Source organism: Tympanuchus pallidicinctus, unplaced genomic scaffold (assembly GCF_026119805.1).
Source record: "Tympanuchus pallidicinctus isolate F22 unplaced genomic scaffold, pur_lepc_1.0 scaffold27, whole genome shotgun sequence".
Taxonomy (NCBI): Eukaryota; Metazoa; Chordata; class Aves; order Galliformes; family Phasianidae; genus Tympanuchus; species Tympanuchus pallidicinctus.
This window is the reverse complement of record NW_026294744.1, coordinates 8,396,778-8,415,030: the sequence shown is the minus strand read 5'-3', so window position 1 is coordinate 8,415,030 and position 18,253 is coordinate 8,396,778. Positions and strand designations below refer to the sequence as shown.

At 40.0% G+C, this 18,253-nt stretch overlaps 1 protein-coding gene across 12 annotated transcripts in view; it reads left to right on the top strand.

Moving 5' to 3' along the window:
* SOX5 (SRY-box transcription factor 5) overlaps positions 1-18,253 on the top strand; it is a 637,700-nt gene that overhangs the window by 605,305 nt on the left and 14,142 nt on the right. For 9 of the 12 annotated variants that reach the window (XM_052690772.1, XM_052690776.1, XM_052690774.1 and 6 more), the window contains 3 exons: positions 358-530; positions 15,654-15,762; positions 16,609-16,782. In XM_052690772.1, coding sequence (XP_052546732.1) covers positions 358-530; positions 15,654-15,762; positions 16,609-16,782 — 456 coding nt within the window. The remainder of the gene's footprint in view (positions 1-357; positions 531-15,653; positions 15,763-16,608; positions 16,783-18,253) is intronic. The other 3 variants (XM_052690780.1, XM_052690770.1, XM_052690771.1) reach the window with 1 other exon arrangement.

Here is an 18,253-nt window from a genome sequence, read left to right as displayed (position 1 = left end):
ATTCACAAGTTTTAAGACAGGGAAGAATAAAACGGTCTATTTTTCAGAGTTTGGGATTGCTGGCATGATCAAAGCTTCCCTTAACTCCTATCCGGTTACATCCTGCGGCATGCAAACCATGGGGCTAACCAGTATTGAAGCTAATGGGATCAAATGTTGGGACAATGATTCTGGCACTGATGTTCCTCATGCTTTATATCCAGGTGGCTCTATCTAACAGTAATAGAATTAGAAAGCATAGGCAGGCAGGTTTATGGACAGTGCCTTTTAACTGTTTCTCATGAATAATAAAAAAATATTGATGAAGACTTTACCGATGAAAGCTAAAGTATTTTCTTGTAACTTTCTTTTTTTAAGATATCCTTTCTTCTATCACGTCGTCAGGTTATTTAAATGACCATGATGCTGTTACCAAGGCAATCCAGGAGGCTCGGCAGATGAAGGAGCAACTTCGGAGGGAACAACAGGTGCTGGATGGGAAGGTGGCTGTTGTGAATAGTCTGGGTCTCAATAACTGCAGGACAGAAAAGGTCAGTGGCTGTGAGTGCTTCTGCAAATCCCCAGAGGTTGCATGTGCTTCTACTTACGTAGTCTTTTCCTCCTTTTTTTCCTCTTTTTATTTGCTGTATTTTCTTCTTCCCATTTTTTAAACAAAATAGTTGCCGCTTTCAAAATAGTGAAAGGCAAAATGAAAAACACAGCCAAAAGCTGACATGAGAGAAAGACCTGGAGAGACATGGGGGAGAGGGAGGAGGCAGCAGAGATGAGAACTTTGGAGGCCACTAATTCTCTGATCCAGACTGTCAGCATGCATTATGAGAAGGTGATCTAGGAAATCTCTGGGCCTAAGTGGAAATCTTGCTTTATGGAAATGCTTACATGTGTTTGTGAGATGAGCTGGATTTGAAAATATTCAAGCTTCTTTAGGAGCATAAGCTTTGCTGATAGTCAGGCTCAGCTTCTGGGTATTTAGCCTTGTGAAGTTATCATATATGATATTTTGTGACCATTGCAATGTAGCACTGTCATGTCACGTTAGGTGACTTAACAGAATTGAAAACATGGAGAATTGACAACATGAACTGCACCAAATATTTTCAGTGAAATGTAGAAGCAGCAGAATGTATGGGCCTGTGAAGTTGTGCTGTAACAACACAGCAGCAAAGTGAATACCTGTAGAAAACACGTATATGCTCTAACTGTGGAGTATGCTGAAGAGTTTGTGATTTCCTGCTTTTCTCTGGAAGCACTTGATATCCTTGCATGCACTGCCCTGGCTTATGGAGGGTAAATAAATCAGCTAGTCCTTGCTGCCACATCTGTAAGTTGTCCTTACAGTTCTGCCACATGAGATTTACATGCAGCTCAGCAAGTACATGTCTCTCAATATCATATGCATAGGAACACTTTTTCCTTAGTTTCTCCTCTTTCCCCTGTAGTGTTTTCTGAGATGGCACAGCCTTTATTGTTCTATAGAGCTAAAATTACTGTTGCTGCATTTAGTACAAACTGAATTTTACTGAGACCTCTGCTAGTGGCTTTTCACTATAAGGCCTTGTGTGAGACACACAGAAAAAAAAGAATTACTTAAAATGATCAGCTATTTAGCAGAAACCTGAAAGTCAGTCACCCTAGGAAGCTTGTGAGTCAAACAATATTGTCCAGAATTACCAGATAGCTAATTTGGATAGCTTTTCATTTTCCGTGGATTTAGATTGAGTTCAATCAATAAGCTTTGAGAATCAAGAAGTCTGGGTAATGAATTTTAAATGTACACGTGTATCTCTCACTACTGTACTTTTTTCAGCAGTCTGTGCTGGATGTAAGTGATGTAGAAATGGCTCCAATTTTATGCACTTTCTGGAGAGGAAGGGGAAGGAAAAAAGAGGTCAGTGTAATAGGTATCCTGGGGTAACTACGGTCTCTCTTAGAAGAGTAAGAGCACTGGTATGGGGAGAGAAAGAAGGAGAGGGATAGAGCATGTTTATGGCATTTCACATAGAGGAGTACCAGAAGGAGAAAGGGAAAAGCAGAGTGTCAGATATAAGAAGAGGTGATCACAAGCACAAAGGAATTTATATTCAAATATTTAAGCATTCTTGAAAGGATGCTCGGAGCAGAAATTTCTTTTCTCTGCTCCCCATGTAGAAATGACTTTAACACTCAGCCAGATGCTAATGCAAAGTGACTCAAGCTATTCCTTGCAAGCATAGCTAAATTGCCGTTATTTGTTAAGCGCATTGAATTCAGCTGTGGATACAGCAGTTGGTTGCATTCAGAAAGCATCTGTACCCTTTTTTTTTTTTTTTTTTTCTTTTTTTTAATCCTCCAAAGCAGAGACAACTCTACCTATCTCCCCCCTCTCCTCCCTTGTGCTGGCTGGGAATTGTCAAGTGACAACCGACCAAATCCTTTTGGACAGGAAGCCTTCATCCTGAGTTCTATATACTTGCAAAGCAGGCCTTGTGGTTGGATCAGGAAGCCCATTAAAAGCACTTTGATGGTATGGAAATTCATCTTCATGAAGCACCCAGGCCCCTAAGCAGCATGCTGTTTAGCTGTGGTTACAGATCAGTCATTCACATCGGAGGGCAGTAATTGTGCTGACGGCTTGTTCGGCAATGGAAGTACATAAAATAATCCCAGGCCCTCCACCATGGCATTGCGAGTTAATCTTCTTTAATACAGATCAGCTGTTGTTCTAACACATGACTTTATGCTGGCTCTAGTGACTCTGCACAGCCTTTTGATTAAGTAACAGGAGTGGAACCATCTGCATTCACTTTATTCTGTTACTTTCCTATTGTTGGGATTCTTCTTACCCTTCTGTTTTCACTTCTCACCCTCAACCGGGTTGAAGTTTATTTTCCTCTCTAATGTGTGCCTCCTGGTGGGCTTGTGGAAGGCAAGGAGGAGTTCCTTTACATGGTAGCAGGAAGAAAAAAATGTCTGCTCAGTTGAAGGATTTTTTTAAAGCAACTGTAGGATTTGGTTTATTTTATATAATAATTGCCCAAATTTTCTCAGGACCATGCAAATGTATTTATTTTATTTTATTTTATTTTATTTTATTTTATTTTATTTTATTTTATGCAGAGACAGGAAATGACAGAACCAAATTTGAGATTTCCTTGGGTTGACCCAATAAGCACTAGTTAAGTTGCACTGGACTTGTTATAGGGTCTCCTGAACTTTCTCTTGCATCTGATGCAACAGAAGGAAAGAGGGCATGAAGTTTAGGAACCTGTTCTCCTTTCCTCCTAATGCTCTAGGCCATCTACTAACCAGCCAGCTGTGAGATTCAGGTCCATACCCCAGCTTCTCTGAAGTTTTTGGCTGTTTGTCCTTGGATTTGAGTTGAAGTTTTCTGTCTTGGTAAAAGCAGGATTTGTTTCCATTTTGCATCAAATTTGATACTGTTTGTTGTTGTTGTTTGTTTGCTTATGAGGAAAAGAAAAAGAGTTGGGAAGGTGGATAGCTACAAATAGAAATGCTGCATTGTTACCACTGAGGGTTTCCTTTCACAAGCCCAGGACAGCCCCTGAGCTTCTGCAATGTTGTGTGCCCTTTGTTCCCTTGTTTACAAGTTTTTTGGATTTTGGAGTGAGGGGCAGAATTGAAAGAGGTTCAGCTAAGACAACTGTGTGTACATGGACATACTTGTACTTTGAAATTTATACCTATAGTTCTGTGCAGTCCTTCCTCCTTCAGAGTGATCTCAATCTTTAACACTGGCCTGGGCTATTCCAAATATTCTTTGCTTTGCTGCAGTGGCTAATGTAGCTTTGGAGACTTATGGTTCTTTGAGACCTCTGGCATTTTTGTTGTATTAATTGCTATTAAAGGACCACTGAAGGTAGGTCCTTTATAGCTCAGGAGATGTAAGTTATACTGTTGGTAGGGATCTATCTTTCAGGACTGGAAATCACCTTTGGGATTCTGTTAAAACTCCCAAGGTTTTTCTCCACACATGTCCATGACCTGTTATCTCACTTCCGTTCCCAGGTGGGTTGATCCTCACAGACAAGCGGACCTGCTAGCTGAAAGGCAATAGTGAGACAGGAATTCTGTAGAACTGGAGAGGCGCTGTATAAAAGCTGTCATAAATGAGGAAAGATTTTTAAAGAATGGCTAGGATGATTTGGGCGAGTCACTTTATAGGCATCCAACTTGGACCATCTTGAGGGATTTGATTTTCAGAGGATTACAGTAAAAACCATGAACATCATGATGAACATGGATTTTAGTAAAACCTATTTTAATTGCAAATGCAATAAAGCATATTTTTACTTTACTTTTCTTGGAAACATTTCTGTGTATAAATGAGAAGTGTGTGTATATGTTTTTCTGGTTTCTTGGAAACCCAGGAGCATAGTTTTATTTGTCATTGTCATCTCCGGTTAATTATAGCTTGATAGGTACTATACATAAACAGTGATACCTTTTATACATGCAACTGAGAGCGTAGATTGTCATGTAGTGCAAACACCACAATGGGCGGCATCAGAAAGTGGACTCTGCTATGTTTGCTCTGCCCCCAAACTGACTGTTCCTTTGCAAACAAGACATACACAAACACACGGAGCCAGCATCTGTGTGCATGCATGCAAACCTACAGCGTGCTCTTGCACAGATACACAACACAAACATGTCTAGGGCTTGCCAATGATTTTCAGACTGTAGCCAGAGTTTCAAACATCCATGTGTGCACTCGGGTAACTGAAAAAGGAAGGGACACATAAGCAGGTTTTTGAGCTCTCCATGTTCACTGGTAAACACACAGTGCTGGAGGTTGCTGCAGAAGGTTTGGGCAGCTGGCACTGCTGTGTAAGTACACGTAGCCACGCAAGCATGTTGAACATGCATGAGCACTCATAGCATGCTCTGAGATGAGAACATTCACATATGTAAACATCCCATGCTCAAATGTGGCTTAACTCGTGGTACAAATTTTCTCAGTTGCTGTGAGGAGTGTGACCTTCTGAAAGGCTCTGACGTGTACTTGTCTGCTGAGCTGTAGCTAAAGAGCTATTTGTAACAATATTTATTCCTGTTTTGTAAGCAAGAGGCTATATATTACCCATGGTTGTGGACCATCAGGTTCAAGATGCCTTCCCTCCCATTCTATCCTTCCACTCCTATCCCCAGCTCTCCCTCCTTCCCCTTAAGAGAGTGCCAAACATGAAATGACAGTGACCAATGTTGACTTAATGTGGATGTTTAATAATGAAAAAAGTGTGTCAGTTCCAGCGTTAGTTACAAATGGCAGTAAGTATATCGGGTGGCAGCCCTGTAATAATTTTACATCCATCATTCCTTTCTGATGCCTCGCTGGCTGCCTGATGGATGGGGAGAGCAGAGTTAACTCTTAAGAAACTGCTGTGATCTGCTGAGCTGAAATGAATTCTGTCCCTGCTACCCCCTCGGGGAGGAGGGGGATATTAAGAATCTCAAACCCGCAGATCCTGCTGTCTTTGAGAAATAAAACACTACAGCTCACTTTACTGAGGGCATAAGAAGAAGCTTTTTTAACACATGGGATTTAAATTTCTCTTGCAGTAAAGGATTTTCTTTCAATAATGGATTTATTTTCTTATGCCCCTAATGGTTAAATTTGAACCAGAAAGTTGATAAAAAGATGGAGTGGAGAAGGACAGGAAGGAGGAAAAAAGGAAAGGATTGGTAAAACTGAGCATGACCCAAAGCTTGCTGCAAACACAGGGAGCCTGTGGCTCAGACTGGAGTAAGTTGAAATGACTGTAACTGGAGAAAATGGGACCTGGTGTGAGCTGGGCTCCCTAGACAGAAGAAGCACCCTGGAAGTAAGTCCAGAGGTGCAGTACAAACATCATAAAGCAAATCACTCTGTTAAAGTTAAAACCTGCCCATTTTCATAATCTGTGCAGAATTTATTGGCAAAATACTTTGACATTTTCAGTGACTAGCAGAGGCTGTCTTACCCACAAACATTACATACACGCAGACTTAGCCCTGCACGTTCTGCAGACTGCTAATATATATGTCCTGTAATTTGTAGCTGCTCTATTCCTTGCTGGCCTATAAAACACTAGGAAAGATGATCATTGTGATGTTTTTGTTCTTCTCTCTCAGTGTGAGAAAAGATTCTTCTGTTCAGATAGTTATTATGCAGTATGGGGACTAGTGAATATATCCTGTGGACAATGGGCCAGCACAGGCTCTAAATCACCTTACAGCACAAAGATTAACATATCCCAACAACTGTATGTTCACTTCTTATCCCCCTTTTCCCTACTGTCTTCCTAATTTTATCTTACTGAGTTCCTTTGCCAACAGAAATTCTTGTATGCGTTTTGCAGTCCTCTTTGTTAATGCTATCAACACAGAGCAGACAGTTTTCGAAAAGCATGACAACAAGGCAAGCAGGTATTATGTCATCACCCATCCATCACCCTGTATGTCAGCCTTTCAGTAAGTCCAATCAGCAGTCTCAACAGGATCGCTCGTATCAGGGGAGTCCTCTATTCAACAGGGCTACTGTATCCATTGTAATGTCTCCTAAAACTTTTCTCAAATTTAATTAAAGACATACGTCAAGCTTTCATGCTGCAAAAATCAAAACTGCTTTTGCACAGCCTTGGTAACTAAGCATTAAGCATTTTTATTTAGTTCGACTGAAAGTTTATATATTTTTTTTCTTTTCCTTGTTCCCCACCATCACTTTTTTTGCCATTTGCTTTGTGGAGCTTGTGTATATTTATATTTACAGCCTCTGCATTTAATGGCCACATGCCTTATTTTCACAGATGGCCAGTGGAAGATTTCCCCTCCCCCTTTTCTTTTAGTAAAGCCTGCTTTTGGTTTTGCTACTTTTGTCACAGTGCCACTACTCTCAGTTAGCAAGTGCCTACGCATGAGAGGGAGAGATTCTGCAATGAGGATTTGTTTTAATTCCCGCAAGGATTTTAGCTCTTTATTTTAAACGCCTTTTCTTTTCCCTGATTGACCATCATCTACTTGATGTTCAGATGTGTTTCTCAAAGGAAAATTAAGTGTGCATGTGTGTGTTTAGAACATCATTATGGTGGAAATACATGGGCAGGGTTAGCTAATAAAAATTGAAAAATGCAGAGGGAAGGACAAGTGCTGCCCACAGATGTGTGTGTGAGGTCAGGGAGAAGGTCATCTGGAGGCAAGAAGAAAACCCTGGATTCTTGCAGTTGTCAAAATCTGAATGGGAACCTCAGTCTTCATTCGCCCCAAAGAGCAAAGACTGGAAGTATTCTCATGCTGGTGTAGATAGATGAGGACTGCAGCTGTTTATACCTTAGTGGAAATTTTATTAAGACCAACAAAGATGGATCAACTTCCTTCTGAAAAAGAATCATACAATTGATTTGAGTTCCTTGTATTCGTTTTGAGGTTTTTGAGCTTTTCAGGTTAAGTTCTAAACTTTGCCCTGCAGCCGCAAGAGCTAGTTACTTCCTGAAATGTTGTTATTATGTTTGCATAGTCACATGCCCCTAGTAGGTTGGGTTTTAAGCACTTACATACATGGGCACCAGCATCAGTACAGTACCTCCCTCCGGTGTAACACAGGTTGGACCCTTCAGTGAACCATGTTTCCCAAGGCCCCTTGGAGGCCAGCCTGTCCGGTTCTGTGCATCATAGCCTGCAGGTCCTCAACCCATTGACAAACCCATTTGTCTTTGGGGTGCTGAACTTTGCCTTGGGCAGTATTGATGCTAATGCTAGGGAGGAGACAAACTAATAAGCCTTAACTCCTGGCTAGCAATATGTGGCAGTTTCTTTCTTAGGAGATGACCTAGGTACTATATAATGACTACAAGAAATGTAACTAAAGGTACAGTAGCCTTCATGATTTTAATACCTTCTAGGGAGAAATGGAAGAGAATGGTATGCATGTCTGTAAGGCTACTGCACTGTTGACCTGCCTGTTGTTTAATACAATTGCAGGAAAGTAGAGACTGTTATTGCTTTCTCTTTACATGTGTGCAGACACGCTTTCTAAGGATACCCTGCATGGATTGCAATTTTCATCTAGCTTTGTTTTTGCTCTACACCTTCTGTTCCCCAGTTAGCCCTTCCTTGCCTCCAACACCAGCTATAACAGCTCTGTCTGACCTGCTGTGAAATCTTTCATTGGAGTTTACATGGCACATTTCACGCAGAGATCTCAAAACTCTTCACAATGGCAGGAATATATCATGATCGCTATCCTGCTCAGTTTTGTGCAGAACAACTGAACAATGCAGGCAAACTTAACAGAGCATGTAAGCGCAGAAAGCAGTCTAGATGAGAAACTGGGTCATACAACTCTTAACCTATTTGCAGTCAGTGGATTACAGCTGGATTTGGTTGAGGTCAATGCCTATGTCTGCACTATGAAAACTTCTGTAGGAAGGAGGCAGCATCATTCTGCTTTGCTTTTGCTTTCCTTTTGTTTCTTCCTTAAAGAAACTGACTGATCCAACCTTACCTGCATTTTCATTTAAAAGTCCTGGCTTACACTATCTCTCAGAACTCATGACCAAAGAGAAGGAGGACCTCAGTGTCCTAATTTCCTGTAGAACTGCTACTTTCCATAAATTTGTTTCCAAGTCAAATACAGTATTTTGCCAAGGAAGTCATTCTTCCTAGAATAAAGAATTTGAAACATATAGCTTAGGGAGCTGACCCTTAGAGGCTGCCAATTTATTGAGAATTTTTCCCCTTTTATTTAATTGGACTCTGTCTTACTTCCAGAGCTTTGAAAGGTACTGACTAAGAAGCTCTTAGAAAGCAAAGACCCACATCCAACAGAGTATGACAAAGAAAATGGCTATTACAAATTTTAGTGAATTCTCCCAGTGGTTCAGTGTATGTTCCTGAGAAGACTGGTTAAGTGCTTGGGCCTGTTCAATCTCTCAGATGTCTTTTTTCCTATAGTGCCTAATAGGTTACCTATTCATTGAGTCCATATAGTACTTCATATATATTACAAATTAGATACAATGATTTTCAGGCAGTATTGGATCAATCTGTGAATATCTGTCCTAAAGCAGATATGTTGTTCCTTTACCAAATATTGTAATTCCAGTTAAGACTTAATGTAAAATTCTGAAACAAGTACCATAAAATCAGAAGGAGCTACAAATAAGGAAAGATATTTTATTTTCTGTCTTCTAATGCTGTTTTTAGATTCTGTGGGTGGATTATTCTGTGAAAGAGAGATTTCAGATAAGCAAGACTGCAAGAGCTGAGGGGGTGGTGAATGCATTGTTTCTTCATACTCAACTTTGATGCAACAACAACAACAAAAAAATCTCCCAAATGATGAATTGCCATGACATTATAAATAATCTTTCATCTTCTTTGGTGGTCCACAGAGTTTATATAATTGGAAGGCTAAACCCTTTCTTTGTTGTTTCTTCCCTTTTCATTAGTACAGTAGAAGACTATAAAATTGTGCAGCCAGAAGGGGTTTAACAATTACTGAGTCAACATTTGAAAGTCTCACTCTATTTTATCATTTCATGCATGTGCTTTTTATGAGTTTTACAGCCCTGCAAGCGTTACTTAAGCAAGGTCTATTGTAATGGTGGATCTGTCACTGCTCATATTTTATTTCACTTTCCCTTGTAACATGTGCCATCAGCAAGAATCACAGTTCCACACACACAAAGAAATGAGAAGCTTGAGGTTACAAGTTTTAGATAAGATTCAGGAGTGCAGTTCCTAAACCACCAGTCTTACTGTAGAACTTTTGAAAATTCATTTAATATGTGACTTAGTTTCTCATCTGGTAAAAAGGGACAACCACTTTTCTTTGTGAAATTATGTGGCTAAATTCACTGATGAGTGCATCGCAATTGGGCAACGTGATCTATTACACCTTAATCTAAGCAGAAGATCCCTCCAAAAAACTCAGAACTTCTCTTACAGCAATTACAGGTATAACATGACCTGGATTGTAACTTGAAATAGGACATAAGCAATGTGCACAGTGCATGGCATTAATATGCAGGAGCAGAGCCTGAACTGCAAATAATTCATCTTGTGCAGACTTCTGGGCACACCTCGCAAGTTTTTCCCTCTCTCTGTCACCTGTAATGCCTACTTTCCTCCAGTTTTCCGTATTTTTTAGACAGTGGATGAAGATTTTATAACACAATATTCTGATGTTTATTATTGCAAGATGCAGAGGAATTGCACAAAAAGATTAGTTCTGCAGTTTTCATCCGTGTCAGATGTAGGATAACACTCTTCACCTTTTAGGGGAGCTAAGAAAAATGCCATAATGTTGAATGTATAATACCTGGCACCACCAGTGTGTCTGATATTTAAAAATATTTTCATGTAGTAAACAGAAGTGAACTTTCATTGCCTGATCATAGTCTAGCAGTTTATCTGCTCAGCACTTTAAGATTTTGTGCAAGGTTTGTGTCTGAGTGATTGGTATTTACTGGAGCTTGCTCAGAGAAGCACATTCACTCGTGCCACCAGACCTGCTCACAGTCTAAGATAAAAACTAACGTATTAAAACTCAGACTATTTGAAAATACCACCTTTAGAGTTTAAGTTTTATTATTTTTATTACTCCCTCAGTGCAGGATGTTGAATACCTGAGCAAGCTGCACTTGGGGCAGGGGAAATGGGACAGTAAAAAGGACAATAATGGGCAGCTGCCTGTTTTTTTTTTTACTTGTTGGCACCAAAGAGAACAAAGATACCAGACACTCTGTCCATCAGTGTGTTTCTAATTCTTAGGTGCAAGAACTAAGGAGCAAGTTTCTCCTTGCAGTCCACATTTTTTCTAGACTGGTCCTTCAGTTCACTTGGAAAAAGAAAGGCAAGAATATGAAAAGATGTGCCTGAGCACTACTCCTCTGCTGTTCTACACAGGCTCTATTTCTGCAGGCATCAAACTTAAAGGGAAGATATTCATATCAGGGGAAATGGGGGTAGGGCTAGGGGAGCAGAAGACTGAAGAGTGGACTGCTTCAGTGAAACTGCTAACCTTGAATTACGCAATCGGAAAAACAGCTCTTGCCAAAATGCAATTCTAACTGAGTTCAGAGGGCTGTCAGTGGTTTCCAAATACCCCAGCCAAAAGGATGTCTCCAAGAGGGGAAGAAAGGTTCACTGCCATATGCCCAGCATTCAAAGCAGTGTGGAGGAACCGCGAGTCCTTCAGGAGTAGAGGTGTGTCCAGGGTCTCAGGTGTACCCTTTGGGTTGTAACCCAGATCCAATGCAGAACAGAGGCGGTGAGGTCAGAGGGCAGATGTATCAGAATGTCTTCATTTCTCAGGCCTTCCAGAATTTTACTTCACGTTTGTGTAGTAGCAGGAGGAGTTCTGGCAAAGATTATCAAGCTGCTCTACATATGTTTTGACTCTTCTTGTTTTATGTTTCTTCCATGAAAGAGGCTGCAACCAAGTTCTTGTCATTTTTAGATCAATGTATTGTTAAACTATGACAGCTATCCCTGACAGAGAGCCAAGTAACTTTTGCAGCTGACCACAAAACTGACTCTGACTTGCAGTGCTTAGTCATTTTTTATATATATAATTTTTTTTTCCTACATGACACGTTCCATGTGTGTATATGTTTGTTTTCTTTTTTATTGTTATTATCCTTTTAAACGTAACTAGAACATTGCTAGGAGCAGAACTACAGATCTGTCTTCTCTATCAGATTTCTTTCTTTGGTTAATGACGTTTTAGAAACTTCTCATTGCATTGTGACTATTGATGAAAACTGTCTGGTTATGCTTTCAACCATTGGGCTATTGTGGGATTGCTCTCTGCAGTATTATCTTCTCTGTTTTGCGTGTTAGCGTTTTAGATAATTCAGACAGCTAGACTCTTGCTGCCTCTACAGACCCCTCCTACGGTCCCAGCAGAAATTAGGTTAGTTTGTCTCAACATCTGCCTGAGTTATTCACTGAGGTTAAAGAGGAAAAAAGATGTTCATAAGATATCTAGTCGCTCTTCTGGGGCCAGATACAAAATTCAGAAATTTAGAAGGGGAAGAAACACTTTGTCTTGAACAAGGCATCCCCTATTTCTTCGCCTGCAAAAGCAGAAGCATTTCTTACTGTTTGTTTCCCTTGCTTAATGCAGTGTAATTTTCAGCAGGTCTCACAAGGAAGTGTTGCAGCACTCCCCTGGGTTTGGACCAGCCTTGCCTTTTCTTCCCAGCATGATTGTGTCTAAGGCTGCATTTGATGCCACTCATGCAATAATCATGGGGTGAATTGCAATCAATACCTTTGAAGTGTGGGACGAACCTGAAGAGTAGGGATTATCATTGGTTGTTTCCCTGCAGCTTTTAAAATCTGCAAGCACATAGACTTTCACCAGCTGAACTCTCTTTTCCCCATTACATCCTACGCATGGCAGAGCAAACATCTGTGGGGCTTGAGACAACAATAAACAAGTTTAAGGCAGAGTCCAGTAAAATGCTTTGTCAAAACTCTTTTATTAACATGTGCTGCCGAAACCAACATGCCTGTATCCCTCCTGTTATCTCTGGATGATACCGCAGCTTCGTTGCTGTTTACACAGCTATTCCCAGCATAACAGAGTGGTGGCAGTTGTAAGGACATGTAATTTGATATCAGTTCAAGGTAGTGATGATAAATATGTGTGCTTTCTATATGAATTTGAAAATCCTCATGTATCTCTGTCTGAAGTTATGTTCTCTGAGATGAGACCGTGCCAGAATTGCCAACAGGTTGTCATTTTATTTGTGATCTTTGGATCTTTTGTTACTTTGGAGGTTCCATGAGTACTTCCTCCATGAACTGAAAGACTCTGTAGAAAACTGGTGAGATGCTTCTATCAAACTGGAAGTAGTAACCTATCAACTGAGCACTTAGAAACAAAATAACATGGGAATGTCACTTGGCCCCTTTCAGATATTTTGTAATTTTAAAAGTGCTTTTATATGTTGGGATTGGGCAAAATCAAGTGCAGTGTATTTTGTAGGAAGAGCATAGGCCAGGAAATGAGCACACTACTCACATTAGCTGGGCTTTTGCGTCCTTACAGAGCATCACTGCTGTCTTTCTGTTCTTCTGATGTTGTTGCAGAGGTTTAGAAATGAGCAGGCCTTATATTTATCTTTGCTTGATTTTTTTTTTTTTGAACTTCAACCTTTTTAAACATTAACGCAGAAGAGTGCAGCTAGCTGTTTCAGCGTCCTCCATTTCAAGAGCAACATCATGCAGAAGTTCTTTTTATCTGCAAGCTTGCAGTTAGGGATTGAATACGTTATCATATTATATATTTAAGGAGCAAGGAGTAAATTGGAACCGTGCTGAGAAGGTGAGCTCCCTGCTTCTCTATTCCAGATGCCTGGAGAGCACCTCCAAGTGCAGCAGCCCAGTAGTGCAGCAGCACCAAATGGCATCCCTGCCCTTCTCCTCTTCCATCATGCCCTCCCTCACACACTTCATCGGATGTGGCTGTACCTCAGAATGCAAACTTAGCACAAGATGGATAGCAGTGGAGCATCTGTAGGCTTGTTAAGTCAAACTCTGATAAACGAGCAGTACCCAGTGTGTACCCTGCAGACAGCATGCCGGAGTATTTGCTGACCTTAAGACTCAATCAGATCATGCAGGGAGAGTGCGGTTCTGAATGTGGCTGCCTCCAACTTCAACAGCTGCGCTTACTGTATAAAGTAAGAGCTGTTAAGTCTGTGCCCTTTGCGCTCTCAGCTCTGTTTCTCTAAGAGGTTTATACATCATTCAAGAAAAAATCTGCCACAGAATGGCTCCCTTCCCCATGGGTGTACCAAACAAGAGGAAATGTTCTTTTACATCTGAGACTGGTGGTAGCATTTTTAAATGATAACTAAAATACACATTTGTGAACTCCATCGTTATGATTTTGATGATAAATTGGTTGGTTTTTTTGGGGTTTTTTTTTTTTTGAGGAAAAACTGTTCATGTGCATCATAGAACCGTTTGGATGAGATAGTCAACTTATTCCTGATATTTTATCTGCATGCAGGCTGCTTTGGACATGAGAGCTAAGTTAAAACCAGCAAACCAAAGAGTCTGGTAAAACTAAGTACTGGAAAAGTTCAAGTGCTTATTCAAGCTCTCCAAGCTTTTGGGATCTGTTGTGCCTAGGAAGTGTTGCAGAACCCCCGCTTGCTTGTGGTAGACTGGCTCGGCCACATGGGGTTTTCCTGCAAAACCCAAGACGATAATCCATCTTGCATTGTTTTCAGTGGTGATACATCTGGTTATGGACAGGGCACAGAAGTGATTCATAATGAAAGTGAATGTTAGGGAAGAGAAATTTAACCTAACGTTCCCTAAAGTGTGAGTGTACCCAGTTGAGCAGATTAGCTTCATTTCTAAATCTCTCAAGAAAATCTTGAAATGGGAAAATGACTTACGTGAATTTGAACTGTTCTTTGAATTGCAGATGCAGGGACATCACATTGAGGGAAACATTTCTGTATTCATATTGTTCTCTTTTCTGTTTTCTTCTATAATACAATCCAGTGACATTATTAGGCTACACAGAATAATTGTAAAGTCTCTGGTTGCCATGTGAAATCTGAGAGTTTTTTAGTTTGTTGATCTTTTACGGTCTTTGAGTGTGGAACAGATCAACAAAACAGCAATCTTTCTTTCAGGAAGACGCTCAAAAGATTTTTTTTCAACTGGAGCCACTTTATTATAATTCAGCATCATGTCATTTTCCTAGCTTTGCAAAAGGCAGAGTGCCTAACATTTTGAAATGTTAGTATTGCTTTCCTGAAAGATTTATTTTTAAACATATGATTGTCAGGAAGATAGAATGTTTATGAGTAATATGCACAGGGAAAACAAAAACAATTGAAAAGTGGAACACCTTTGTATTTGCAAAGTCCAACAATTCAGAAGGAAGAGAGATATTTCGAAGAGAACATTGGAATTAATTGCCCTGGCATCTTGTTCTGGCAATGTCTGTAGACACCGCTGCAACCTGACAGATTAATTGGCAGCACACACTAGCCTGTTGCAATCCTGGGTTCACAGATAGTTCTGAGTATGTGAATGACGGACGGGCTGTTAGGAAGGTTGGGTAAACAGTCCAGACAGGAACGCAAACCACTGCCCAAGTATCGTATCAGTCCAGGCTGATCCTTTCCTAAGGCCTGAATAAGTTCAATCTAAAGCTTTCCCTTTTTTCCCCTGTGTCTGCTTCTCAAAACACTGCCTTTTAAGACAGAAAAAAGGGCAAAGTTGCCCATGTCTCTGCACTATGAGTTCAGGCGGGAAGTAGAGTAAAGCAATTATTATATTGAGCAAGAGCGTGTATCATCTAAACTTCCAGTCCAGCTATGCTGTCCCAGGGACATAGGGAATTGAAGTATTCTTCAGATGTGCATCCAGTTTTATTATGCTCAACTAAAGTAATCTTTTCAACACTGTGGACTTAGCTCATCACTAGATAATAAGCATGTTTTAAAAAAGACTTGAGAGTCTGCAACTGTTCTGCTTCCAAAAAAAATAATATTATGTATTTTTTAATAACTGACTCAGTAAACTGTTGTGAATTAATTGTTACACATCTTCTCTATCAGCCCTTTAAATTACCCGCAAACTTTGCATTTACAGTATTTAATGGTTTTCCTGATGCAAATCCTGACATCTTCCCCATGTAGGACAAAACGACACTGGAGACCCTGACTCAGCAACTGGCAGTAAAACAGAGTGAAGACGGGAAGTTTAGCCACGCAATGATGGATTTCAACATGAGTGGAGATTCTGATGGTCAGTACGAATGGCTTCTCCTTGTTTCTAGTGTTGTGTATATGTATCTTTGTCATCTGGAGGACAGTCCGAGTGTTTGAGAGGTCTGTGAGGGGTTACTGATATGTGGTTAGGCAGGAAAAAATGATTCATCTTCTGGCATTTTAAGTCTGTGGAGTTGATTTTTAGCCTTCTCTTTTCTATGCTCTACATCTCAGGGAGGAAACAAAAATGCATTTCTGATGGTGAAAATGAATTAAAGAAGCAATTAGGTGTGGGATGAGATCACACAGGAAGTCCGTGAATTACGGACTTGGTCATCTTCAGATGGTGCACACTCTGCCTCTGTAGGAACTTGTCTGGGTTTGATGAAGCAATCTTAATGTTCTTTTCTTTCTCTGCCATTGCTTGTGTTGTTACGGAGAAGTAGGCATTAAAACAGATGTTCAAATGTCAACTTGGTAGCCAGAAGCTTGATAAAGAGGAAATACCTGATGTTGCTTTATATCACACCATTGACATCACATTCTGTAAACAAGAAAGGAAGAAAGTAAAAAGAATATCTACACTGATAAGTGTTGATTTTAAGTTGTTAAGTGGTAAAAGATGTTTTCAAAAAGCGGTCTAATGCTTTATGTTGACAAAAATGGAATGCTTCATCAAGTCTGTGTTATGTGATGCTGAGTCAATAGAAGAACTAAAAATTAGACATTATACACTATATGGTATTTCCTACCTCTTCAAGTAAAAGAAACAGCATTGAGTACATTGACTCATTTAATGTGCAGCACTTCACTTAGGCTACTCATGGCAGAAGCAGCCGTATAATGAAACACAAGTTGGGAGTGATTTTCTTTCTCTTTTTAGGAAGTGCAGGAGTTTCAGAATCAAGAATTTATCGGGAATCCAGAGGGCGTGGCAGTAATGAGCCCCATATCAAGCGCCCAATGAATGCATTCATGGTGTGGGCTAAAGATGAACGGAGGAAGATCCTTCAAGCCTTCCCTGACATGCACAACTCCAATATCAGCAAGATACTAGGTACGTTTGACATCATTTATTTTTCTTGTCACAAAACTCAGCACTTTTGATGGAATAAAGCGGGGCACCTGACACAACTGAATAACTATCTTTAGGTTGTCTGTTTAGCTTCTTGGGTACTGCATCAAGGACAGCAGCTATACAAACTGCCACCATGCTGCCCAGTGCTATATATTGATCGTAACCTGAAGTGCTCTTGTATCTTTGTAATTACTCAGGTTGTGGTGTGGATTTTGGTGCAAAAATGTGAAGTAAAGAATTCATTTTATTAAGCTGTTGAACAAGCACAGAATGACTGCTATCATGTATTTGCCCATGTATTTCATCTAACTAGAAGCACACCACACTATTTGATTTGTGCCTTAGCGCTGTCTGTTCAAAGCAGTGGACACAGGGAAAAGATCCTAAAATACATCCTTTTATTTTACACCCTAAGTTTTAAATTATTCTTGTTTTGTTCCTGTTACATTAAATTTTCACTTAGTGCACGATCTCTACTGCAAGCTGCTTTTATTCTAAATATTCTGAGAAGAATCCTGAAATCTAAAAAGAAATATCAGAATTAATTTCCATAACCTCTAGTCTTCATATCCCAAGCAATATTTGTCATGAGCATCACCTACCAAATTTCATGCCATAGTCTTCAAATTTTTCAGTTCTTACTTAAATTCCCAGGACTATATTCTGTCTGAAGTTACTCCTGTTTGAGACACTGAATGATACAGAAGGTGAATAAATGGAGATTTATGAGGCTAGTGAATTACTCTTCTGCAGAAAAAAATAACTATATGTGACCAACTCAGAGATGGTGCGTTTTTACTGATATAAACTGTGTTACAGAATCTAAGCGTACGTCCTGCCAGTGGGTAAAAGCTTAACGAGGGACCTTGATTAGCTGGGCTACATGTCTGGCTGGTTTGGCAGACAAGAGACATGAACGTGATGGTGATGGCACCATTAACCAGGTGCAGGGCTGGTAAATATGCTGAGCTTAGTCTGGTCAAGATTTGATATTCAGCTTGATTAGGGTGGTGTTGTAAGAAGTTAGCAGAACGCAAGTGGAAATTAGATAAAATTGCTTGGAGAGGCAGAATGCATTGGCTGTGGATGACAGACATGATGAAATTAACCCATGATTAAAAGGGTAGTACATGATGATTAGATTAGTTTTAGGAGCAGAATTTGAAGGGTAAATTGTTTATGTTGATGTTAAAATAGCCATATACTGGTTAAAAGGGATTATACTGGTTACAGGTGTATGATGTGATTAGGCTGAGAACAGAGCAGTAATGGTTTTGGTCTGTTTCTAAATTGAGAGAGGGCCTGGTTAAACCTGTTTTTAAATAATCAGCTTCAGAAATCTACAAGATCATTCTGAATGACCCTTTTCATATAGAAAGTACAAAGAGAGCTTGATGTTTTCCCTCTTAACTGATTGTTTTGGATAACAACCTCCGACAGCACGCTGCTA